The sequence below is a fragment of the Aquarana catesbeiana genome, linkage group LG13 (assembly GCF_042186555.1).
Source record: "Aquarana catesbeiana isolate 2022-GZ linkage group LG13, ASM4218655v1, whole genome shotgun sequence".
Lineage (NCBI taxonomy): Eukaryota > Metazoa > Chordata > Amphibia > Anura > Ranidae > Aquarana > Aquarana catesbeiana.
In genome coordinates, this window is record NC_133336.1 from 220,338,737 (window position 1) to 220,366,380 (window position 27,644).

Here is a 27,644-nt window from a genome sequence, read left to right on the forward strand (position 1 = left end):
GATACGCGGAGGTACACTACAATGCGGGAAACCCTCAATCCACGCACATTTTATATACCTCATTCAAATTGCACCCCCTTGCAATCTGCAGTGGGGAGTCAGTGCTATCTTAAAAAAAAAAACCTGCAAAACAAAGACATAATGAGCTAATATACATAGCATACTAGTTCATTATGAATTACTCACCTTAGATGGAAGCCCCCGCAGCGATCCTCGTGCACAGCTCCAGCCGGAGACGTTGCTCCTGGAGTTACTTCCACTGTGAATGGCCAGAGCCGCGATGACGTCACTCCCACGTGGGAGCCGCCGGTAACGGCACATTAGCTGAAGCAACGGCACGGATGTGCTATTGCTTCAGTGTGCATGTGCCGATGATGTCGGCACATGCAGATACAGGGGATATGCCCTAAACAGTGCAGGTTTAGAACATATCCGGGGTAGATACAGATAAGCCTTATTATAGGCCTTACTATAGACTTACCTGTAGCACAAAGTGGTTGTAAAGGGTTTGCAACCACTTTAACGACAATCCAAGCTGAGGTTGCAAAACGCAGTGTGTTTTCCTGCACCGGATCGCATCCACAAAACGACCACGTGAACCGGTTGCAGTGCGGTTCCAAAACTGGTGCGTGCATGACTTTGGTGCGATTTGAGCCCATTCAAAATGAACGGGCCTTGATGGCACCGCAACCAACACAGTAAGCCTGGTTTCACACTACGGTTTGCATGTAAATTGCACGGGAACTGCACCGCATTCCTGTGCAATTCAGGTGCGATTCTGTGCGGTGTGATTTGAGCTCATTTTTGAATGGGCTGAATCACACCAAAGATGCGATTCTCTGTGGCAACTGGCAAAGTGTGTGATTGGGGCCGACTGGGCTAGATTTTGCATTGCTTGTGTTACTGACAGTTGACTGAGGCTAAGCTGAGTTTTCTATTGCTTGTGTCACTGACAGTCCAGCCTGGCACTGGCAAGCTTGTTGTGGTGCTCACCGGCTTACTGATTCATCAGTTGGCTCCACATGTCTGCCAATGCCCGAGCCAGGCTGGGCTTTCTGCTGCCCTCAGTGGCATGCCTTGGCCCTGTTTTACCCCTGGTTCATACCTATGTGGTGCAGGAAACTCTGCGATCCCTGTGCGTTTCCCGCATTGCAATCACACCGTATTTTTGATCTGCTGCAGGTGTCAATTCAAAGTTAACAAATCCCCAAATGAAGGTCACAAACGCAGTGTGTGTCTGAACCAGATCGCATGGTTGGTGCCTGTGCTTCTTTGGTGCGATTCAGCCCATTCAAAATGGGCTCAAATCACACCACACAGAATCGCGTGTGAACTGCAAAGGAATGCGGTGCAGTTCCCATGCGATTTACATGCAAACCATAGTGTGAAACCAGGCTTACTGTGTTGGTTGCGGTGCCATCAAGGCCCGTTCGTTTTGAATGGGCTCAAATCGCTCCAAAGTCATGCACGCACCAATTTTGGAACCGCACCGCAACCGGTTTGCGTGGTCGTTTTGTGAAATCGATCCGGTGCAGGCAAACACACTGCGTTTCGCAACCTTAGCTTGGGGTGTCGTTAAAGTGGTTGAAAACCCTTTACAACCACTTTGTGCTACAGGTAAGTCTATAAAAAGGCCTATAATGAGGCTTACCTGTATCTACCCCGGATATGCTCTAAACCTGCACTGTTCAGGAGATATCCCCTGTATCTGCATGTGTCAATGTCATCGGCACATGCGCACTGAAGCAATAGCACATCCGTGCCATTGCTTCAGCTAGTGTGCCGTTACCGGCGGCTCCCATGTGGGAGTGACGTCATTGCGGCGCCGTGATACCCGGAAGTAACTCCGGGAGAGATGGCGCTGGCCGGAGCGGTGTACAAGGACCAATGCGGGGGGCTTCGATCTCAGGTGAGTAATTCATAATGAGCTGGTATGCTATGCATATTAGCTCATTATGTCTTTGTCTTGTGGGGTTTTTTTTTTACAACCACTTTAAGATAGCACTGACACCCCACTGCAGATTGCAAGGGGGGGTGCGATTTGGATGAGGTGCATGAAACATGCGTGCATTGAGGGTTTCCCGCATTGTAGTGTTTCCTCCGCGTATCTCCTAAGCAGTAATGTGTTTTTTCTCTGCCAGTGCAGGAAGGCGTGCGATTATACACCTTCTCACACATAGGCGTGCGCACGGGGTGTGCCGGGTGTGCCTGGGCACACCCTAATCACCCCATGCTGTCTCCAGAGATTTGCCCCAAAATGCTGCATCCAAGAGAGTGTGTGGCCCGCGCTGCCTGTGAAACTGTTTCACAGGCAGCAGATCGTGAGAATTGCCAGAGCTGATCAGTGTATGAAGCTGACAGATAATGACACTGCATGCAGGGAGTGAGACCAGCTGTCTTAATGTCAGGGTGATGTCGGGGGTGGGCGGGACTGAACGGCCATCAAACACAAGCCAATGGGATGGGGTCTGGGCGGGCCGCTACATTTATGTGGCCCCGCCCCCTCTCTAAAGCAGCTCAAACATTGGCTGGTGTTTATAGCACTTGGTCCCGCCCACCCCCGACATCGCGGTTCAGTTGTAAGTCATCACAACTCAGCCGTGATGTCGGGGGTGGGCGGGACCAAGCGCCACCACCAGCCAATGATTGGGCTACTTCAGAGAGAGGGCGGAGCCAGAGAAATGTAGTGGCCCGCCCAGACCCATCCTATTGGCTGCTGTTTGGTAACTTTTCAGTCCCGCCCACCACCAACATCACCGCTGACTTTTAACAGCTGGTGTCTCTCCCTGCATGCAGTGTCATTATCTGACAGTTTCATACACTGAACAGCTCTGGCAATTCTCACGATCTCCTGAATGTGAAACTCCCCCTCTCCCCTATCAGTGCCAACCAGTACTGCCTATCCATGCCAGTGCTGCCTTTCAGTGCCAACCAGTGCAAACCAGTGCTGCCTATCAGTGCAAATCAGTGCTGATTATTAGTGCCGACCAATGCTGCCTATCAGTGCCAGTGCTGCTTATCAGTGCCAACCAATGCTGCCTATCAGTGCCAGTGCTGCTTATCAGTGCCAACCAATGCTGCCTATCAGTGCCAGTGCTGCTTATCAGTGCCAACCAATGCTGCCTGCCTATCCGTGCCAACCAGTGCTGCCTATCCGTGCCAGAGCTGCTTATCAGTGCCAACCAATTCTGCCTATCAGTGCCAACCAATGCTGCTTATCAGTGCCAACCAATGCTGCCTATTAGTGGCAATCAGTCCCAGTCAGTGCACCCTATCAGTGCCAACCAATGCTGTAAATCAGTGCCAACCAATGCTGCCTATCAGTGCAGCGAATCAGAGCCTATCAGTGCCCATAAGTGCTACCAATCAGTGCCCATCAGTGCCAATCAGTGCTGACAATAAGCGCCCATCAGTGCCACCTATCAGTGCTGCCTATCGTTGCCACCTATCAGTGCACATCAGTGCTACCAATTAGTGCCCATCAATGCTGCCGATCAGTGCAGCCTATCAGTGCCCATCAGTGCTGCCTTAGCAGGGATGGTGGAAACCCCTCTACAGATAATTGCAAAACAAATTACCTTAAAGTGCTACAACTTTTTAGTTGGGAGGTTCACACCATTATAGGACTTTGGAATTTTTATTTTTTAGAGTGTTACACTTAATTGTATATGTTTTAGTTACGGTTATAATGTGAATTATTGCACTTTAAGTTAATTTCCCACCACCCCTGCTAAGTCCATGTCTTTATGGACCTTGTTTGTGCACTGGTGGGCAGTCATGTTGGAACAGGAAGGGGCCGTCCCCAAACTGTTCTCACAAAGTTGGGAGCATGAAATTGTCCAAAATGTCTTGGTATGCTGACGACAGAAGAGTTCCCTTTACTGGCACTAAGGTGCCAAGCCCAACCCCTGAATAACAACCCTACACCATAATTCCCCCTCCACCAAATGATTTGTACCAGTGCACAAAGCAAGATCTGTAAAGACATGGATGAGCGAGTTTGGGGTAGAGGAACTTGACTGGCCTGCACAGAGTCCTGACCTCAAAAAATGCCCTTCTGGAAGAATGGTCAAACATTCCCATAGACACACTCCTAAACCTTGTGGACGGCCTTCCCAGAAGAGTAGAAGCTGTTATAGCTGCAAAGGGTGGGCCAACTCAATATTGAACCCTACGGACTAAGACTGGGATGTCATTAAAGGTCATGTGTGTGTAAAGGCAGGCGTCCCAATACTTTTGAATATATATATATATATATATATATATATATATATATATATATATACACACACACACACACGTATGTGTGCTTGAGCTTTCGGTGCACACCCTAATGTAATAGGCTGCGCACGCCTATGTTCTCACACCCGCTCAGATGTGAACCCAGCCTAAAGAGAAGTCAGTGTATTCAAGGCTGGTCCTTTTTCTGTTTTTTTTTTTATTCTGTGATTAATTGAAAATTAAGCACATGTGAACACAGTGAGTGTGCTGCCTTCCACAAGATGGCGCCCTTTGTACCTGCCCAGTAAGATTGGTGATTACAGGGCACCATCCTGTGCATCCTGTGCACAACATGGTGCCCTTTGCACCCTAATAGCCAACCCTACTGAGGAGGTGCAAAGGGCACCATGTTGTTTCAGACAGAGCACTCCCTGACTTTTTAAACTTTTACAGATAAAAAAAAAGGGCGGAATGCACTGCCTACCACAGGGTGGTGCCCTGAAATAGCCTATCTTACTGAGGAGGTGCAAAGGGCACCATCTCCTTGTAGGTAGGCGTCACACTCACTTTGCTCCTATTCAGTTTGGACACCAAGACTGGACAATAGCCGACCTTACAGGGCAGTGTTCATAAAAACTAGGGGAGGGGCCAGGACGGAGAGACTGACACGGACTTTACCCCAGCGCTGTCTCAGCACAGCATACCGCACCAAACACCAGTGCCCTGTGAGTACCCCAGTGTGGGGAGCGTTTTCTTTTAATAAAAGTATTTTGACTATATTACACTATATAGTTTCCTTTTCATTTATATGTATGGAGCCACGTTGTTTCCAGCTGGAGGAGTGGAGCAGACACTGAGACTGAGCCCAGGGGTGACTCCAAAGCGTCTTTGGACTCAGGGTAGGAGCTGAGTCACACACTCTGAAGTGAGCACATTAGCATAAGGGCATCATGAAGGAGCACCGGAGCATGCTTTGCAGCACTCAGGATATCTTCGGCATGATGTTGGATTGTTGTCACAGCTGAACACCACCTGCACGCATTGTTTTATTATCACTGCTGGACATTATTTGCACGCACTATTTAGAGTGCCAAAGAGAACTTTTTTTCATTATTTATTAATTTTTTTCATTTAAACAAGCAGGATACTTTATATTGAGCACTAAGCACTTTTTATGTTGATTAAGACACTATGTATGGTGTAACAAGTACTAATAAGCACTAATTTATGGTGTAACAAGCACTTGTTTTTTCACACCTTGTTCATTTATTCAACATTCATATTATTTGTATTTAATAATATCGCACTAGTAAGCACAGAGTTGGTTATTATTAATTTTGTTTTTGGGGTCACCCAAGCGCAGCGCATAACTTGTAAATTTGTTCATAAAAACTGGAAGGAAAAAACTGAAATCCGGTTCGATTTTCTAAAGGACCTGATAAAATACAATTAAGGATGTGATTGCTTACTGGGGGCAACACATATCGTTTTTCCTTTTTCCAGTCTTTATATTTTTGGCGCAATTTATTTTATTTAAAAAGACTTTTACTTAGTACCTGCTGCTGAACCCCCCACCATCCCCCAGAACAAAAAATGATCTACGGCCCTGACATATAGTGAACATGGTGTTGAGTTATTCACTTTACAGTCATCACAGAGGACAAGGGGACACTCTTTATGTCTAGAGGAAAAGAGATTTCATCTCCAAATACAGAAAGGTTTCTTCACAGTAAGAGCTGTGAAAATGTGGAATAGACTCCCTCCAGTAGATTGCTTTAAGAAAGGCCTGGATTCTTTCCTAAATGTACAGAATATAACTGGGTACTAACATTTATAGGTAAAGGTGATCCAGGGAAAGCCCAATTGCCTCTCTGGGATCAGGAAGGAGTTTTTTCCCCTGCTGTAGCAAATTGGAAAATGCTTTGCTGGGGTTTTCACCTTCCTCTGCATCAACTGTGGGTATAGGATTGTGTATATGGGATTGTATGATATTTTTATTTTATTTTTTTATGGTTGAACTAAATGGACTTGTGTCTTTTTTCAACCTATGTTAGAAAAGAAAAAGAGAGGGCACACCATTAAGGCTTTATTTTGCGGTTCCCTTGTACTGTGTACCCCAGATCTTGTACTGAGTGCCCTGAGTGTTCTTCTGAGAGCCCGGGTCTTGGTCTTCTACTTAGTGAACAGAAGAACTTCTCCTCAGTTCCATGTGTCTACTGAGTGCCCGGGTCTTCTACTGAGTGTCCTGAGTGTGCTTCTGAGAGCCGGGGTCTTGGTCTTCTACTTAGTGCCCTGGGTCTTCTAGTGCCCTGGGTCTTCTCCTCCTCTTCTCCTCCATTCCATGTGTCTACTGAGTGCCCTGACTTCTGAGAGCCTGGGTCTTGATCTTCTACTTAGTGCCCTGGGTCTTCTCAGTTCCATGTGTCTACTGAGTGCCCGGGTCTTCTACTGAGTGCCCTGAGTGTTCTTCTAAGAGCCCGGGTCTTGGTCTTCTACTGAGTGCCCGGGTCTTCTACTGAGTGCCCTGAGTGTTCTTCTAAGAGCCCAGGTCTTGGTCTTCTACTTAGTGCCCTGGGTCTTCTCCTCAGTTCCATGTGTCTACTGAGTGCCCGGGTCTTCTACTGAGTGCCCTGAGTGTTCTTCTGAGAGCCTGCGTCTTGATCTTCTACTTAGTGCCCTGGGTCTTCTCAGTTCCATGTGTCTACTGAGTGCCCGGGTCTTCTACTGAGTGCCCTGAGTGTTCTTCTAAGAGTCCGGGTCTTGGTCTTCTACTGAGTGCCCGAGTCTTCTACTGAGTGCCCTGAGTGTTCTTCTAAGAGCCCAGGTCTTGGTCTTCTACTTAGTGCCCTGGGTCTTCTCCTCAGTTCCATGTGTCTACTGAGTGCCCTGAGTGTTCTTCTGAGAGCCCGGGTCTTGGTCTTCTACTTAGTGCCCTGGGTCTTCTCCTCAGCTCAGTGTGTCTACTAAGTGCCCAGGTCTTCTACTGAGTGCCCTGAGTCATGGGTAAGGAGGGATTATATGGTAAGGAAGGGTTTTTGCAGCTTTCCAATGGGAAAGTTTACATTCTTTCTATCCACAACAGGAATTGAGAGGAAATTCCTGGTTGTCACCTGGGTCACCATAACCATTGTCCCCATTAGAAAATTTCCTCTCTATTCCTGTTCTGGTGACAACTCAAAATTTGGGATTTTCTTTCACTTTTCACTAGAGGGGATAACCAGGACAAATAGAGAGGGGGAATCTCCATAATATGGATGCAGACATCAATAAAAACCTGACAAGGGGTCTAACCCCTCTCCACTCCAATCCAAAAGTGAGTATCCCAAGTCTTATACTGAGTCACCCACATTTTCTAGAGAGGGAGAATCTCCCCAATTTGGACAAAGACATCAATGAAAACCTGACAGGGAGTCTAATCCCTCTCCACTCCGCCCAAAAACAAAAAAAACCCATCTTTTATATTTTACCAAAGAATTAAGGAATATATTGTGCTTGCGCGAACTAAAATTAACTTTTTTCTGAAAATGTTGTGCTTGATAAACTGTTGCACTAATATCGTGTGACATAAAAAAATAGTAACTACCAACATTTTAATCTCCGGGGTCTCTGCTTTTGGAAAATACACTATATTACCAAAAGTATTGGGACGCCGGCCTTTACACGCACATGAACTTTAATGGCATCCCAGTCTTAGTCCGTAGGGTTCAATATTGAGTTGGCCCACCGTTTGCACCTATAACAGCTTCAACTATTCTGGGAAGGCTGTCCACAAGGTTTAGGAGTGTGTCTATGGGAATGTCTGACCATTCTTCCAGAAGAGCATTGTGAGGTCAGGCACTGATGTTGGATGAGAAGGCCTGGCTCACAGTCTCCACTCTAATTCATCCCAAAGGTGTTCTATCGGGTTGAGGCCAGTCAAGTTCCACCACCCAAACTTGCTCATCCATGTCTTTATGGACCTTGCTTTGTGCTCTGGTGGGCAGTCATGTTGGAACAGGAAGGGGCCTTCCCCAAACTCCTACCACAAAGTTGAGATCATGAAATTGTCCAAAATGTCTTGGTATGCTGACACCTTAAGAGTTCCCTTCACTGGAACTAAGGGGCCAAGCCCAACCCCTGAAAAACAACCCCCCACCGTAATCCCCCTCCACCAAATGATTTGGACCAGTGCGCAAAGCAAGGTCCATAAAGACATGGATGATCGAGTTTGGAGTGGAGGAACTTGACTGGCCAGCACAGAGTCCTGACCTCAAACTAATAGAACACCTTTGGGATGAATTATAGTGCAGGCCTTCTCGTCCAACATCAGTGCCTGACCTCACAAAAGTGCTTCAGGAAGAATGGTCAACCATTCCCATAGACACACTCCTAAACCTTGTGGACGGCCTTCCCAGAAGAGTTGAAGCTGTTATAGCTGAAAAGGGTGGGCCAACTCAATACTGAACCCTACAGACTAAGACTGGGAGGCTATTAAATTTCATGTGCGTGCAAAGACAGGTGTCCCAATACTTTTGGGAATATAGTGTATAAAACATTTGGGGGGACTGCGTAATTTTCTGTCCTAAAATGAATTTCTTAAACATGTGAGAAAAAACAGTTCTGGCGGTGTAAGGGTTAACCCGCCATGGACCTGGAAGATTCACTGGCAGAGAACATCAGAAAAATGTCCTTCAGGTCAGGTTGAGGAGGGAATTGAAAGAATGAAACAGTGACAGGAGAGCTGGGAGGGGCTGAAGAGCTTGCAATCACAGCAGAGGGGGTGTGTAGGGCAGCCCCCCCCCCTTCGAGTGTTCCAGAGGGTGTGACCTCCCGGAAATCACCAACCAGGATCAGGAGGAAGGAGAGAGAAAGAGCTGGGAGCCGCAGGCAGCTGGTAATGTTTCTGATGATTCCTATATACCCTATATATATATATATACACACACACATATATATTATATTATAGGGGGGAGGGGTGAGCGATATAACGGAGGACGAGTGGCATGGAGCTGGAGGAATAAAATGAAAATGAAAGCATATCCCTGGGTGGGGGGTGGAGGACAGCAGACTCTTCTGGGAAGGGAGGGGGGGGTGGCAGATTAATGGGGGACAGGTGGCGGATAGCAGATGGTGGGGGGGAGGGCGACAAAGTCGAAGGGATCGATATAACGAATATCTTTGTTTTAAGGTGTCATTGTTGTTGTTGTGCTCGGCGCTGTACAAATATGGCACGTTGGAGGGGTATCCAGGGATGGGGAGGTAAGGCCACACAAAGGACATGGCGATGGAGAGGATATGCAGTACTGGGGTCCAGGTAACCCTCATCCTCTGCATGACTTGTCTGCACCAAGCAAAGAAATAAGAAAAGGAAAACAAACAAAAGAAAAAGGAAACAAATAAAACAAAACAAATCAGGTGGTCAGGTGTCGTTGGTCAGGTGTCCCCTGGGGAGTTGATGTTGGTCAGGTGTCCTCCGGTGAGGTATCGTTGGTCAGGTGTCCCTGGTTGGATATTGTTTGTCAGGTGTCCCCTAGTGAGGTGACGTTGGTCAGGTGTCCCCCTGGTAAGGTGTCATTGGTCAGGTGTCCCCCCGGTGAGGTGTCATTGGTCAGGTGTCTCCCGGTGAGGTGTCATTGGTCAGGTGTCCCCCAGTGAGGTGTCATTGGTCAGGTGTCCCCCGGTGAGGTGTCATTGGTCAGGTGTCCCCCGGTGAGGTGTCATTGGTCAGGTTTCCCCCTGGTGAGGTGACGTTGGTCAGGTGTCCCTCTGTGAGGTGACGTTGGTCAGGTGTCCCCCAGTGAGGTGTCATTGGTCAGCTGTCCCGCTGTGAGGTGATGTTGGTCAGGTGTCCCCCCGGTGAGGTGTCATTGGTCAGGTGTCCCCCGGTGAGGTGTCATTGGTCAGGTGTCCCCCGGTGAGGTGTCATTGGTCAGGTTTCCCCCTGGTGAGGTGACGTTGGTCAGGTGTCCCTCTGTGAGGTGACGTTGGTCAGGTGTCCCCCAGTGAGGTGTCATTGGTCAGCTGTCCCGCTGTGAGGTGATGTTGGTCAGGTGTCCCCCGGTGAGGTGTCATTGGTCAGCTGTCCCGCTGTGAGGTGATGTTGGTCAGGTGTCCAACGGTGAGGTGTCATTGGTCAGGTGTCCCGCTGTGAGGTGATGTTGGTCAGGTGTCCAACGGTGAGGTGTCATTGGTCAGGTGTCCCGCTGTGAGGTGATGTTGGTCAGGTGTCCAACGGTGAGGTGTCATTGGTCAGGTGTCCCGCTGTGAGGTGATGTTGGTCAGGTGTCCCCCGGTGAGGTGATGTTGGTCAGGTGTCCCCGGTGAGGTGATGTTGGTCAGGTGTACCTCTGTGAGGTATCGTTGGTCAGGTGTCCCCTCTGTGAAGTGTCGCTGGTCAAGTCCCTGGTTGGATGTCGTTGGTCAGGTGTCCCCCAGTGAGGTGATGTTGGTCAGGTGTCCCCTCTGTGAGGTGTCGTTGGTCAGGTCCCTGGTTGGATGTCGTTGGTCAGGTGTCCCCGCTCAGGTGTCAGGTCATTGCACTGTACAGAAGTCAGTTGGAAGACTTTGGCGGTTCAAAGGCCAGGTTCAGACAACAATACAGAGCCGGCTGAGATCATTTGATTTGATATGGGATTTGTATTGCTCCGAATGAGAGATTAACCCTTCCCATCCCCCCCAGCTGTCAGACGGAGAGCAGCTGCTGTGTATGAAAGGACAACACTGCTCAATGGGGAGGGGGCAGGTTTGGGGGCACATCTAGAATAGGTGAACAGCTTTTGGGTGGACACATCTAGCATAGGGGGGCAGCTTTGGGGGCACATTTAGAATAAGGGAAGGGCTTTCAGGGAGCATCTAGAATAGGAGAGCAGTTTTGGGGGTCATCTACAATAGGAGGCCGCTTTTCCAGTGCATGTAGAACAGCAGGACAGCTTGGGGGGTACTTTAAGAATGGGGGCAGTTCTGGGGGCACATCTATAATAGGGGAATGGCTTTAGAGGGCAGATTTGGGGGTGCATGTAGAATAGGGGAAGAAGCTTTTGGGGAGGCATCTAGAATAAGAAAATGGCATCTAGAATAGGGGAGCATTTTTGGGGGGACAGCCACAATAGGGAGCAGCTTTTAGGGGTGCATGTAGAATAGGGCAGCTTTGGGGGCACTTTTAGAGTGGGGGCAGTTCTCGGGGGACAGCCACAATAGGGGGCAGCTTTGGGGATGCATGTAGAATAGAAGGACAGCTTTGGGGACACATCTAGAATAGGGGATGCAGCTTTTGGGGAGGCATCTAGAATAAGGGAACGGCTTTCAGAAAGCACCTAGAATAGGGGAGCAGTTTTTGTGGGACATTTACAATAAGGTGGCTACTTTTGGGGGTGCATGTGGAAAAGGAGGCCAGCTTTGAGGGCACTTCTACAGTTGGGGCAGTTTTGGGGGCACATCTACAATAGGGGGCATCTAGTTTAGGAGTGCATCTTTGGGGGCACTTTTAGAATTGGAGAAGTTCTGGGGACACATCTACAATAGAGGAATGGCTTTCAGGGGGCATCTAAAAATGGGGGACAGCTTTGGGGGCAAATCTAGAATAGAGGAATGGCTTTTGAGGACATCTAGAATAGAGGAAAGCTTTTGGGGCATTTCTAAAATGAGGGGCAGCTTTGGCTGCCGCATTGTAAAACACACCTATAATAACGGGAAAGAGTTCAAAAGGAGCAACATGAAAGCGGTGGGAGGGCCCTCACTTATAATAATCGGGGCGTGTGCAGTTGGAATAATAGATGCCTCCGAGGTGATCTGATTTTTCTATATAAATAGATCCGGGGGAAAATTTGGCAGATTCACCCCAAGGACAGTACAGAGGAGAAGAGAACATTGGCTGTGTTACTATATATATATATATATATATATATATATATATATATATGTGTTACAATATTACTTCCACTATAGGAAGGATTCTCTACAGTAAGAGCAGACCTTTCATGTAACAAATCAGTAATGACATCAGAAGAAATGGAGTCTGATTGTCTAATGATGTCATTGTGATCCTTAATAAATGATGGGGTTCGGGGGGTAATCCATCCAACTGCCACTGCGGGGTAGGGAAGGAATGTTTCTTTATTGACTATAGCCAGTATTGATATATCGGCCCTTCCTCCACCCTCTTTGTTGCCTAAACCTTCTCACTCTCTCTTCTCCCCACCTAACTTCTATGCTTTCCTGCCCCCCCTCCGCTGTCTAATACCCCCCACCTACCCTCTATGTATCCCTTTCTCACCCGATACCCACTTCTCTTCTACCCATTCTTGCTCTATCTCTTCTTCCCACACCTAACATCTGAGTCATTGCCCCCCTCTCCCCTGTCTAATACCTCCCACCTACCCTCTATGTCTTCCTGTCCCTACCTATCCTCTGACTCCCTGACACCCTCTTCCCTGTCTAATACCCCTCTCCCACCTACCCTCTGTCTTTCTGTCCCCTCTCTGCTAACCCCTCCACCACCTACCCTCTCTCTCCTACCCCCCTCCACCTACCCTCTATATCTCCCTGTCCCCCTCTTCCCTGTCTAATACCCCTTCCCATCTATCTGCTGTCTTTCTGCCCCCTCTCTCCCACCCCCCCAACCTATCCTCTGTCTTTCTACCCCCTCTCTTCTAACCCCTCCACCACCTACCCTCTATCTCTTCCTGCCCCCCTCACCTTCCCTCTATGTCTCCCTGTCCCCCTCTTCCCTGTCTAATAACCCTTGGCCCAACTACATTCTCTTTTTTCTGTCCCCTCTCTCATAATCCTTCCACCACCTACCCTCTATGTCTCCCTGTCCCCCTCTTCCCTGTCTAATATCCCTTCCCTTCACCTACCCTCTATGTCTCCCTGTCCCCCTCTTCCCTGTCTAATATCCCTCCTCCCACCTACCCTCTATGTCTTTCTGTCCCCTCCCTCATAACCCCTCCTGCTCCTACCTTCTATGTCCCTGCCCTTCACTCCCCATCTAATACCCTTCCTCCACCTACCCTCCATGTCTTCCTGTCCCCCTCTTCCCTGTCTAATCCCCCTTGCCCCAACTACCCTCTGTCTTTTTGCCCCCTCTCTTCTAACCTCTCCACCAACTGCTTTCTATGTTCCTGCCTTCCTCTCCTCATCTAATACCCCTTGCCCCAACTACCCTCTATGTCTTTCTGCCCCCTCTCGTCTAACCTCTCCACCACCTACCCTCTATATTCCTGCCATCCTCTCCTCATCTAATACCCCTTGCCCCAACTACCTTCTATGTCTTTCTGCCTCCTCTCGTCTAACCTCTCCACCACCTACCCTCTATATTCCTGCCCTCCTCTCCTCATGTAATACCCCTTGCCCCAACTACCCTCTGTCTTTCTGCCCCCTCTCGTCTAACCTCTCCACCACCTACCCTCTATATTCCTGCCCTCCTCTCCTCATGTAATACCCCTTGCCCCAACTACCCTCTGTCTTTCTGCCCCCTCTCGTCTAACCTCTCCACCACCTACCCTCTATATTCCTGCCCTCCTCATCTAATACACCTTGCCCCAACTACCTTCTATGTCTTTCTGCCGTCTCTCGTCTAACCTCTCCACATTCCTGCCCTCCTCTCCTCATGTAATACCCCTTGCCCCAACTACCCTCTATGTCTTTCTGCCCCCTCTCGTCTAACCTCTCCACCACCTACCCTCTATATTCCTGCCCTCCTCTCCTCCTCTAATACCCCTTGCCCCAACTACCCTCTATGTCTTTCTGCCCCCTCTCTTTTTTTTTTTTTTTAATCTTTATTTAATTTTATATATAAACATACAAAGGTTGTAGTCAACAATTAAACATATACATTAACACACCCCCCTATACCCTCGATCCTGCCCCTCCCCCCCTCCCCCGCCCGCAGACTCTTCTCATGTACTTCCGTAAAGGAACACACGCCTCAAAAACAAAGACTGACCACAATTTAGTTCAACATCCCTTCGGCATATCTCACAGATTTCTTAAAGGCTACCCAGCTTACCCATCTTCCTCCTGCCATCTCTTGGTCCCCATTCAAAGGGACTACTACTTCACTCTTCTCTATATTATATGTTTCCTGGATCCTTAAGATCCAATCCCAAATCCTGGGACTTTCTGCCATTTTTTAGGGATTACACTTTTTGCTGCATTCAAATACACAGGGATTATGGAAGAATTATACCCTATGTTCCCTCCCTCTGAACCGTGGAACAGGCAAACCCATGGATCGTATGGGATAGTTTTACCCGTAATCTCCTCTATAATCTGGATTACCTCCAACCAGTATTTTTTGACTACTGGGCAACTCCACCAAAGATGAGCCATAGTTCCCTGGACCATACATCCTCTCCAGCAGTTTGGGGACCTATCTGGTTGGAATTTGCTAATTTTCACCGGTGTTACGTACCATCTGGTTAGACACTTATAATTTGTCTCGATCATTTTCATGTCTACAGCCAAACTATGTGTTTTCCCCTCAAAATGTTCCCCACTGTGTTTTCCTTGAGGGTTACCCCCAATTCCCTTTCCCATTTTTTAAAGAATGGCGGCACATCTATCCCTCCTCTGTTTGCTAGAATTTTATATAGTGCGGAAACATACCTCCTTGGCTTTTCATTACAAAACAACTTCTCTATTGGTCTGAGGTCTTTATCCTCTCTTATCGGCCCTGGAATACTTCCTACGAAATGTGAGAGCTGGGCATACCGCCATCCATTTATCTTCATTAAATCTCTTTGTGCAACTAAATACTGAAAAGAGCATATTTTTCCTTTCTTAGTAATATCTTTTAATTGTGCCTCTCTATTTATGATCCAATTGCCTCCTACTTCCTCCCTCCCGGGGGGAAAAAACACATTATTTTTTAACCACTTCCCGCCCGCAGACGTCATATGACGTCCTGGGCTTTGGGCGGGTATATCTGAATGATGCCTGTAGTTACAGACATCATTCAGATATTGCCGGTTTCAACCGGCGAATCTCTACACCATAGGAATGATCATGGCGGCCGTTCCACCACTTGATCGTTCCTATGGAAGGCAAGAGGGGACATCCCCCCCTCCCGCCGCCCTCCGGTGCTTGCTCCGACTCACCGTTACGATCGGTGAGGCGGAGAGCGGATCCGCCGGCGCCGGATGTAGAGATTTCCGGTGGACCAGATGGTCGCCGGAGTCTCTATGATCATCGGAGGCCGGGCGCAAAGTTATGACGTCACGCCCAGCCTCTCCATTCAAAAAAACAGCACCGCTTCGGCTGGGAAGCGGTGATCGTTTTATTTTTATTTTTTATTTCAGGCTTCCCAGCCTAGTGGTGAGATATGGGGTCTTATTGACCCCATATCTCACTATTAAGAGGACCTGTCATGTTATATTCCTATTACAAGGGATGTTTACATTCCTTGTAATAGGAATAAAAGTGATCAAAAATGTTTTTTTTTCAAAAAAGTGTCAGAATAAAAAAAGAAATATAATTATCATTAAAAAAAAAAAAATTTAAAGCGCCGCTGTCCCCGTGTGCTTGCATGCAAAAGCGAACGCATACATAAGTCCCGCCCACATATGAAAACAGTGTTCAAACCATACATGTGAGGTATTTCCGCGAACGTTAGAGCGAGAGCAATAATTTTGTCACTAGACCTCCTCTGTAACTCAAAACATGTAACCAGTAAAATAATTTCAAGCGTTGCCTATGGGGATTTTTAAGTACCGAACATTGGTGCCATTCTACTAGCGTGTGCAATTTTGAAGCATGACATGTTAGGTATCTATTTACTCGGCGTAACTTCATCTTTCACAATATGCAAAAACATTGGGCTAACTTTACTGTTTTGTTTTTTTTTTAAACACAAAACTGTTTTTTCCCCAAAAAAAACGCGTTCGAAAAATTCCTGCGCAAATACCGTGTGAGATAAAAAGTTGTAACAACTGCCATTGTATTCTCTAGGGTCTTTGCTAAATAAACATATATAATGTTTGGGGGTTCTATGTAATTTTCTAGCAAAAAAAATATGATTTTTACATGTAGGAGAGAAATGTCAGAATTGGCCTGGTAAGGAATTGGTTAAATAAATCAGTGGTGAATTATACTCCCAATTATTATGTACATGAATCTGGTCCCAAATTTTAAAAGTGTGATGTGTTATATGTGTATCTGGACCTAAGTTTCTAAATTGTGGCAGATTCCATAATAAATATTTCAAGCGTGCCCTACTTAAACCTGTTTTCTAAATCAACCCATCTTTTATTGGTGCCCTCTTTTACCCAGTCTATTGCCCGTGCTAATACAGTCGCGTTATAATACTTTTTAAAATCAGGTAAAGCCAACCCCCCTGTGTTTTCTCTCCACTTAACACCGTGTATGCTATCCTAGGTTTCTTTTTATTCCAAATGAATCCACTTATTAATCCTAATAGTTTTTTTTAAATAATTTTGAGGCAAAGGGATTGGAAGCATCTGCATCTTATAGAACACCTTTGGGGCAAGCACCATTTTGACTGTGTTGATTCGCCCAATCCATGAGATCGGGCGATGTGCCATTGTTTTTATTTCTAGTCTAATTTCATCTAAAAGAGGAATACAATTTAGCAGGTACATCTTCTTCACTGATCTTGTTAACTTAACCCCCAAATATTGGATGTTTTCCCTCCACGGGAAATGACATACCTCTCTGAGTCTAGTTACTTCCTGGCTGTCAACATTGATATTTAGGGCTTCTGATTTTCCGAGATTGATTGTATAGTTTGAAAGCTCACCGTACTTCTTTAATAAAGACAATAGGTTGGGGATCGAGATCCTAGGTTTCGTAATGTAGAGAAGGACGTCGTCAGCAAAAGCTGTCACTTTATGCTCCTCCTTCCCCACTGTACAGCCACTAATATCTGGATTTTTTCGGATCACGGCCAGAAGAGGCTCTAGAGTCAGTACGAAAAGGAGGGGGGACAGCGGGCATCCTTGCCTAGTCCCATTCTCCATTGCGAACTGGGCTGAGGGTAAGTTATTAACTTTCACGAATGCTGTGGGGTGGTTATATAGAACTTTAATCCATTTTAGCATTGTGTCTCCCACGCCTTCAAGCGTTTTAATCATAAATCCCCAGTCTACTCTGTCAAAGGCCTTCTCTGCATCTATTGACAGAAATAGGCCTGGGGATCCACTGCTCTTAATGGCCTTTGAGATGAGCAAGGACCGCACCCCACTGTCTCTTCCCTCTCTCCCCGGAACAAAGCCCACCTGGTCCTAATGGACCAGGTAAGATATCCTTTCCTTAAACCGTGATGCAAGCACCTTTGCGTATAATTTAATATCTGCGTTTATTAGCGCTATCGGCCTGTAACTAGAACAAAGTGCGGTCCTTGCCCTCCTTAAGAATCAAGGTCACCGAAGCCATCAATGCTCCCTCACACAGTTCGCCTTGCGACCCAAGCCCATTCCATAACCGACAAAGCCTAGGGACCAGGGTGTCTTCAAATCTTTTAAAAAAGCAAGAAGTGAAGCCATCTGGACCGGGGCTTTTCCCTAAGGGAGATGATTTTAAAGCTAAGCGGTTTCTTCTTCAGTTATAGGACTGTCTAGTTCTTTTATATCGTTTTCAGTCAGTCTGGGAAGCCCCGCCTCCTTCAAAAAATCGCCCACCCTTTCCTCTTTTTTCCTTCCACTGCTATCACTTGATCTCACGGAATAAAGAGAAGTGAAGTACTGTCTAAATTCTTCACCTATCTCTCTCGATGAGAACCTCATTTCCCCTTTTTTATTTTGAATTCTGTCGATGAAATTTACGTCTCTTTTTTTCCTCAGGATTTTTGCCAAGTGTTTGCTCACTTTGTTTCCCCACCTATGTTTGTCTCTGAGATGCCTATTCATAATCCTATTTGTCTCATTCTCCATTAGATCTTTTAATTCATCTCTGTTAATTGTCAGTTGCTGCAATAGGGGCCTATCTACTCCTCCATGGGCTTTATGTGTCTGTTCTAACTTGTAAATTTCTGTCATAAGTTTCTTTCTTTTTGGCTTTCTTTTTTCACTCCCGCTCCTACAGAAATCAGAACCCCCTTGTATATGCCTTGAAGGCTTCCCATAGGGCAGCCTCTGAAATCTCTCCAGTGTCATTTATCAGGAAGAACGAGTCAATTTCTTGTTGAATTTTTCTGGCAATCTCAACATCCCTAATTAAATTCTCGTTTAGACGCCACGTATACGTATAGCGTTTTACTCTCACTTTCATCAAGACTGGAGCATGATCTGACAATGTTCTAATCTCTATCTTCGTTTCCTCCACTGATTCCAATAGGCTATGATCCACCATTAGATAGTCCAATCTTGAGTAAATCCCGTGCACGGGGGAGAAGAAAGTGTAATCTCTGACCTTAGCGTGTTGAACCCTCCATACATCAATCAACTGACAGTCATGTAATTTTTGTCCTACCCTCATCAAGAGATTTTTACTCATCCCCCGTGCACTTGACAAACTATCCAAGGCTGGATCAAGGCAGAAATTGAAGTCTCCCGCCAGTATCACCTCCCCCTCTCTAAATTCTATCAATCTATTTAGAATCTGGGAAAGATATTTGGTCGGGCCTCTATTCGGGCAATAAACATTGGCGAGAGTGAGGATCCTCTCCCCAAGTTTAATCTTTAAAAAAAGAAAGCGACCTTCTGGGTTAGATTTCCTGTCTATTAGAACATAATTTAATCTTTTAGAGAAACCTATTGCCACCCCTTTTGCCCGTTTTATGGGGGAGTCGCTATATATCCAATTTGAGAAATTCCTAGAATACAGCTTAATACCTGAATCCCACAGCAGGTGGGTTTCCTGCATGAAAACAACGTCTGCCCCGTACTGCTGCAGCTCTCTGAGTACCTTATGCCTCTTGGTGAGGGAGTTCAACCCTTTGACACTGTAAGTCAAGCAATTAATATCCATTCAGCCTGATCCTTAAGGCCCCCTTAATTCCCAGTGTTTGCACCTACGCTCCTCTTGTAAAGAATCTGCAAGGGCGTTCCACCTCCCACCCCTCACCTGTCCCCCCTCTCCCCCTCTCCTCCCCCCCCCCCACCTTCCCGCCTCCCCACCCCTGCCACTACCTGGCCACAAGGTCGCAGTGTCGAGAATGCCACCTTCTCGCCCTGCACCCCCTCGTGCAATGGAGTGGGGCTCTCACACTCTCACAGTGGACAGCCATGGCCCCCCCCATTGGGAGGGGGGAGACACAGAGGCCCCCCAACTCTCTCACTTCCCCCCTCCCCCAACCCCCTGCCCCAGCACCCATCCCTCTCCCACCCCCCCAGCCTCTGAATCCCAACCAATTATTCCAGTACTCTCAGAACCCTTTTTCCACCCCTCTCCTTCAATTACAGTAGCACCCCCTCAGGGATATTTGGGGCAGGGATACCTAAGTTCTTACAAAAGTCCTGTAAGTCTTCTAAATGTTTCATTCTATAATTCCTGCCTTCTTTCGACACATTCAAGGATAATGGGAAGTCCCAACTATATTTTATATTTGCCCCCCTCAGTGAGTCAAATAAAAGTCTCAATTGGCGTCTCCTAGCTAAAGTCCCAGCCGAGAGATCCGAGAATATTTGAATTTCCTGATTATTGAATTTCACCGGCTGGGCCCCTCTTAATTTGCTCCAGATCTTTGCCTTATCCTCAAATTGATGAAACTTGATAATGATGTCCCTCGGCACATCCTCTCTCACGTTTCTCTCACGTTTGGGGGTTTTCTTATCCTGTGGACTCGATCTATTTTTAATTCACAATCTGGGTTTCTGCCCAGGAGTGGGTGAAAGACTTCCTTCATCACTATGGTCAAATCTTCTCCTTTCTGCTCTGGTAGGGATCTAATCCTTAGGTTTTGCCATCTGTTTTGATTTTCTTGTTCTTCTAACTTATACAGCGGCTCCCGTTGATCCAACTGTAATGCTTTTAATTGCTTCTTTAGAGCTATAATTTCCTGTTCCTGTTGATCCGAAACCTCCTCAACAACTTCTACTCGCTTTAGAAGGTGGCCCATGTCTGTCCTTACGTTGAGGATCTCTGTTTTAATTGAGTGTTCTAACTTAATAAACATGTCCTGTATCTCCGTTTTAGTTGGGAGTGCTTCTATGACAGGATCTGCCTCCATGCTTAAATCTGGTTCCACTTCGGAGGGGATCCCCACACTGGGATTCCCCCTTGGGCCCCTTTATTTTAAGTTGAGACCTTCTTTTTGTCCTTGATTTCTTGTTGTCTGTTATCCATACTTGGGCTTTTTAAGTATTTTTGGATTGAGCTAGAATTTAAGCTGTCTCTGGGCTTATTTGGGTCTGCTGATTTTTGGGAGCGACCTCTCATGTTCCTCTCCTCCCTGCTCTTCGCGAATTCCCTTTCGCACCAACCTTACCACCTCAGCAGGGAGCTTCCCAATCAAGGCCTTTTTCAATATGGCAGTCTTTAGATGTCTGCACCCAAGTCCAGTTTATCAGTCCCTATGACAATTGCCAGAATCACTTTTCCAAGTACTGTCCTGTTAGGATGACCCAAAAATCACATCAATTCTTACTCATTTCAGGCGGCAGAAATAATAATAGGACAGGTAGGATCTCCACTCCCACTCCAGCTGAGCTTCCCCACCCACACAAAACTTGCTAGAGGGGCAGCAGAAACTAGCCCCCCTTCAAAGTCCTTCAAACCTTTATGCCTTATTTTTCTCCTTTGCAATATATTTTAACAAACGCAATATACAGTTCAGATTGCTGTGAATAGGCTCAGCATTGCTGATCCTACCTGGATCCTGCAGACTTCGGAGGGGTGACCAGCGCTTCCAGTGGGGGCCTCTTTCACCCTCACTTAGGCTATCCACAGCCTGGTGTATAGGGATCCCAATACTTCATGATCCTCACAAGTCTGCCAAGGCTCCATCTTATCTTAGGTGCTGAGCAAGCACAATCTTTGGGTTCTTCAGGTTTTAGTGTTGTCAGGCTGGAGGGATATAGGGGGTGGGATGGAGCAAAGTCAGGGAGCCAGGGCTTAGGGGAATCAGGAGACGCCGTGGTGGCGTGCTGCCCCTCCACCGGGTGATCCAGGTGCTGTTAGCTATGCACCAAGCCGCGAGTGTAATGCGGCCACCTCTCCCCACCTCCGGCTGACTCCTGCAGAGCAACACCTCCCGCCGCCTCGGTAGGAAGATTATCTGGCCGTCCACGGGCTCTCACCCTGAGCTGTCCCGGCCGCTATCACCATTCAGACCTCCGTCCTCCACTCCGCCGCTGCCAGGCCCCTCCCCCGATCCTAGCACGTCACATCCCTTGCCCCCTCTCTTCTAACCTCTCCACCACCTACCCTCTATGTTCCTGCCCCCCTCTCCCCATATAATACCCCTTCCCCCAACTACCTTCTATGTCTCTCTGCCCCCTCTCTCCTAACCACTCCCCAACCTTCTCTCTCTCTCTCTCTCTCTCTCTCTCTCTCCTTCCCCACCTACCCTCTGTTTCCCAGCCTCCTCACCCCTGTCTTCTACCCCTTCTCCACCCACTTGCCCTCTATGTCTTCCTGCCCCCTTGCCCTTGTCTACTATACCTTCCCCCCCTCCCCCACCTACCTTCCATGTCTTCCTGCCCCACAACCCCCCACCCACCCTCCTGTGACTGACTCTCTCTCATTGCCCCCCATAGCCTGCTCTTGGCCAGTCATGGCATCCAGTTGCAGTGAGCTGGAGTCCGCCATCGAAGTCTTGGTGCGAAATTTCTACACGTACGCCGAGAAGAAGGGGAAACACGACAAGATGAACAAAAAGGAATTCCGCAAGATGGTGTCCCAGGAGCTCCAACATGTGCTGACGGTAAGGTGGGGGGGCTTCTCACAATAGGGGGCCATGGGGGAAGGGGATTTTATTGGCTGGGAAAGTGGTCATTACTCATCGATGGTGGATCAATGTGCACCATACTGCCTTTATCTGCAGTGCAGAGCCCCCCAGGACCCCCTGTGCCTCGCTAGATATGGAAGGCCATCCTTTGCTTGAGTCATCAGGAAATGTGTTGGTGGAGTGCTGGACCCAGAAGTGGGCAGAATCCGAGAGTCAGCTAGTTGTTCTTTTGGATATCTCTGGGGGTCTCTGGAGTAATCTGGAGAGTATGGAAGGAATAAAAGTGGGATAAGTTTAGGATAAGTCCTGTAAGTCATTATTCACATGGTGAGAGGTCAAAAAAGACATACAACAAGTTTCAGGGGCTCAGAACGCCTTCATCAGGACGTAAGTGCTGGAAGTAATGGGATATCTTGGAGTATCTCTGGGGGTCTCCAGAGTGATAGGATGAGGGTGCCATAAGCTTAGTGTGAGTCCAGTAAGTCTTTATTGTACATGGTGAGAGGTCAAAAGAGACATCCAGCAGGTTTTGGGGGCTCAGATCTCCTTCCTCAGTGCTTAAATGCTGGAAGTAATCGGGTATCTCTGGGGGTCTCTGAAGTAATCTGAGGCACACACAATGGATAGGAATGCTATACACTTAGTAAAAGTCCAGTAAGTCTATGTTGCACATTATGAGAGGTCAAAAAAGACCTCCAACGAGTTTCAGGGGCTAAGAACGCCTTCATCAGGGCTTAAGTGCTGGACATAATGGGCTATCTCTGGGGTCTCTGAAGTAATGTGAAGAGTATAGAAGGGATGAGCGTGCCATAAATTTAGTAGGAGTCCTGTAAGTCTTTATGGCAAATGATGAGAGGTCAAATAAGACCTCCAACATGTTTTGGGAGCTCAGAACTTCCTCATTAGGCCTTAATGGCTGGAAGTATAAGTGCATTTTGGGGTATCTCTGGGGGTCTCCAGAGTAATCTGAGGCCATAGAAGGGATGAGTATGCTATAAATTTAGTATGAGTGCAGTATGTCTTTATTGCACAAGATGAGGGCTCAAATAAGACATCCAACATGTTTTGTGGGCTCAGAACTTCTTTATCAAGGCTTAAGTGCTGGCAGTAATGGGGTATCTTGGGGTATCTCTGGGGGTCTCGGGAGTAGTTTATAGAGTTTAAAGGGGATGAGGGTGCCATAAGCTTAGTATGAGTCCAGTCAGTCTTTATTGCACATGGTGAGAGGTCAAAAAAGACCTCCAACATGTTTCAGGGGTTCAAAACGCCTTCATCAGGGCTTATGTGCTGGACATAATGAGGTATATTGGGGTCTCCAAAGTAATGCGAAGAGTATAAAAGGGATGGGAGTGCCATAAGCTTAGTATGAGTCTAGTAAGTCTTTATTGCACATGGTGAGAGGGCAGAAAAGACCTCCAACGTGTTTCAGGTACTCATAACTGCTTCATCAGTGCTGGAAGCAATGGAAAAGAATTCTGGATGACAAATTTTGATAAATAAGAATAAAAAATGTATAAATTCCGGTCGCCGGTCCCCCCCATTCCTCTCACTTCCTGTATCAGTGTCCCTGGAACAGGAAGTGAGGATAACTTCTCCAGGCACAGAAAATCTTTTTTTTTTTTTTTTTTAAGTAGAGCGAGGAAATGTTAGACCCTTTGCCTTTTTTTTTATTGCTGTCAGCATCTTTCAACCAGGAAGATTATCATTCCTCTCACTTCCTGTCCTGGTGTCACGTATGCAGCTGGGACAGATCAAGGAATTTTTACAGTGAGGAAATGTTAGACTCTTTTGTCTGGTTTTTATTTCCATCACCATCTTTCTGTCCCGGTGACCCTATTTCTCTCACTTCCTGTCCTGTCCTGGTGTCAAGGGAACAGGAAGCAAACAGGAAATCTCCTCAATGATGTCAAAAATAGCAATGTAATCCTGGCAGCATTTCTAATCCTTCCCCACGCCATCTAAAATTTACATTTGGTTGGCTGGAGTTCCCAGAGAGAGAGTTGTAACTATTATTTATAATTCCCTCAAGTGTTCTCCAGAATTGTTACATTGTATCTCTTGTTATAAATAGATATGTATTCCCAATTCTCCTCAGCGACATCTAGTGGCCATAACTCGGTATTTCGTTACTGCCCATAATAAAAAAATGTTTGTTCTGTTTTTTGCCCAATTGGAACGACTGTCCATGCAGATTAACTAGATGACTGCCTGTGCATTTTTTTTTTATACATAGAACCCTAAAATATCTTCTCCCCCCTTAGAATACACAGAACAAAGAAGCCTCCAACAAGCTGATCCAGTCGCTGGACACAGACGAGGATGGGAAGATCAGCTTTGATGAGTATTGGACTTTAATTGGGGAGATCGCCCGGAAGCTGAGCCTCCAGATGGCCATGCAGTGCCAGGAACGACCCTAGTGCCACAAGCGCCATGCCTCCTGCACCCAGCGGGGGGCGCTCCTCATACATAGAGGAAGGAACTTTCCTGGAGAACAAAGAATGCACCGGACCTCGGGTTCCCAGAATCCCTCACTGCTTTTTTTTGAGCCAAGTAACAAAGTCCAGGAGGGGGCACCTTCGTTCCCCCATGTGGTCATCCTCTGTATCCATCATGTATTCCATATGAGATATATATATATATACACATTTCTATATACACGCTCTTCCGTCTATTGCCTCCACTGTATTGGGTATTGTGGGGACCAATCAAAAAGCTGCCGGAGGGTGAACAAGGATTCCAAACCTCCTTCATCTCACTTGTGATTGGATGCTGGCAATCCACCTTAAACCCCTCCCCCTTCTTGTATACCATCAATGGTGGGGTGCCATGGCTTCCAGAAGGGCGGCGGTACCACCACATCCTAATTTAGGGGCCATCAGGGTGACCCCAAATGTCTTCACCGGCCAATCACCGATTGAGATTATACAAAGATATTATTTTGTGCTGTAGACGTGACATATCGCAGTATTTTTGTTGTTCTGTGCGAATAAAGCTGATTTCATATTTTATTTATAAATTTAATGCTTTGGAGATTTTATCTTTCTGATCGCCATAATGTAACTGTGCCCCCCTGACATACAATGTGACTGTACCCCCCCCAGAGCTTACACTCTAATGTCCCCTCCCCCCATAGTCACACACTATTATTATTATATATTTATATGGCACTGACATATACCGCAGTGCTGTACAGAGATCACTGAGCCAGTCACATCAGTCTCTGTACAGAGGAGCTTACACTCCAATGTCCCCTCCCACCCACAGTCACATCAGTCTCTGTACAGAGGAGCTTACACTCTAATGTCCCCTCCCCCCCACAGTCACATCAGTCTCTGTACAGAGGAGCTTACACTCTAATGTCCCCTCCCCCCCACAGTCACATCAGTCTCTGTACAGAGGAGCTTACACTCTAATGTCCCCCCCCACAGTCACATCAGTCTCTATACAGAGGAGCTTACACTCCAATGTCCCCTCCCACCCACAGTCACATCAGTCTCTGTACAGAGGAGCTTACACTCTAATGTCCCCTCCCCCCACAGTCACATCAGTCTCTGTACAGAGGAGCTTACACTCTAATGTCCCCTCCCCCACAGTCACAGTCTGTACAGAGGAGCTTACACTGTAATGTCCCCCCCCCCACAGTCACATCAGTCTCTGTACCAGAGGAGCTTACACTCTAATGTCCCCTCCCCCCACAGTCACATCAGTCTCTGTACCAGAGGAGCTTACACTCTAATGTCCCCCCCCCACAGTCACATCAGTCTCTGTACCAGAGGAGCTTACACTCTAATGTCCCCCCTCCCCCCACAGTCACATCAGTCTCTGTACAGAGGAGCTTACACTCTAATGTCCCCTCCCCCCCCCACAGTCACATCAGTCTCTGTACCAGAGGAGCTTACACTCTAATGTCCCCTCCCCCACAGTCACATCAGTCTCTGTACCAGAGGAGCTTACACTCTAATGTCCCCTCCCCCACAGTCACATCAATCTCTGTACAGAGGAGCTTACACTCTAATGTCCCCTCCCCCCACAGTCACATCAGTCTCTGTACAGAGGAGCTTACACTCTAATGTCCCCTCCCCCCACAATCACATCAGTCTCTGTACAGAGGAGCTTACACTCTAATGTCCCCCCCCCCCACAGTCACATCAGTCTCTGTACAGAGGAGCTTACACTCTAATGTCCCCTCCCCCCACAGTCACATCAGTCTCTGTACAGAGGAGCTTACACTCTGATGTCCCCTCCCCCACAGTCACATCAGTCTCTGTACCGGAGGAGCTTACACTCTAATGTCCCCTCCCCCACAGTCACATCAGTCTCTGTACAGAGGAGCTTACACTCTAATGTCCCCTCCCCCACAGTCATATCAGTTTCTGTACCAGAGGAGCTTACACTCTAATGCCCCCTCCCCCCACAGTCACATCAGTCTCTGTACCGGAGGAGCTTACACTCTAATGTCCCCTCCCCCACAGTCACATCAGTCTCTGTACAGAGGAGCTTACACTCTAATGTCCCCTCCCCCACAGTCACATCAGTCTCTGTACAGAGGAGCTTACACTCTAATGTCCCCTCCCCCACAGTCATATCAGTCTCTGTACAGAGGAGCTTACACTCTAATGTCCCCTCCCCCCACAGTCACATCAGTCTCTGTACCAGAGGAGCTTACACTCTAATGTCCCCTCCCCCCACAGTCACATCAGTCTCTGTACAGAGGAGCTTACACTCTAATGTCCCCTCCCCCCACAGTCACATCAGTCTCTGTACAGAGGAGCTTACACTCTAATGTCCCCTCCCCCCACAGTCACATCAGTCTCTGTACAGAGGAGCTTACACTCTAATGTCCCCTCCCCCCACAGTCACATCAGTCTCTGTACCAGAGGAGCTTACACTCTAATGTCCCCTCCCCCACAGTCATATCAGTTTCTGTACCAGAGGAGCTTACACTCTAATGTCCCCTCCCCCCACAGTCACATCAGTCTCTGTACAGAGGAGCTTTCACTCTAATGTCCCCTCCCCCACAGTCACATCAGTCTCTGTACCAGAGGAGCTTACACTCTAATGTCCCCTCCCCCCACAGTCACATCAGTCTCTGTACAGAGGAGCTTACACTCTAATGTCCCCTCCCCCCACAGTCACATCAGTCTCTGTACAGAGGAGCTTACACTCTAATGTCCCCTCCCCCACAGTCACATCAGTCTCTGTACAGAGGAGCTTACACTCTAATGTCCCCTCCCCCCACAGTCACATCAGTCTCTGTACCAGAGGAGCTTACACTCTAATGTCCCCTCCCCCACAGTCATATCAGTTTCTGTACCAGAGGAGCTTACACTCTAATGTCCCCTCCCCCCACAGTCACATCAGTCTCTGTACAGAGGAGCTTACACTCTAATGTCCCCTCCCCCCCACAGTCACATCAGTCTCTATACCGGAGGAGCTTACACTCTAATGTCCCCTCCCCCCCACAGTCACATCAGTCTCTGTACAGAGGAGCTTACACTCTAATGTCCCCTCCCCCCACAGTCACATCAGTCTCTGTACCAGAGGAGCTTACACTCTAATGTCCCCTCCCCCACAGTCATATCAGTTTCTGTACCAGAGGAGC

At 47.5% G+C, this 27,644-nt stretch overlaps 1 protein-coding gene across 2 annotated transcripts; it reads left to right on the forward strand.

Annotated features, from left to right (window-relative positions):
* The first annotated feature begins 4,805 nt into the window (after window positions 1-4,805).
* Window positions 4,806-25,058, forward strand: LOC141116720 (protein S100-A16-like). 2 transcript variants are annotated; one of them, XM_073609113.1, is made up of 3 exons: window positions 4,806-4,946; window positions 21,852-22,018; window positions 24,304-25,058. In XM_073609113.1, exons 2-3 carry the CDS (start codon window positions 21,869-21,871, stop codon window positions 24,457-24,459), a joined length of 306 nt encoding a protein of 101 aa, XP_073465214.1. In that variant the 5' UTR covers window positions 4,806-4,946; window positions 21,852-21,868; the 3' UTR covers window positions 24,460-25,058. The 2 variants fall into 2 exon arrangements, with proteins under 2 accessions (XP_073465214.1, XP_073465213.1); XM_073609112.1 differs by lacking the exon at window positions 4,806-4,946 and adding an exon at window positions 8,947-9,094.
* Window positions 25,059-27,644: the final 2,586 nt, after the last annotated feature.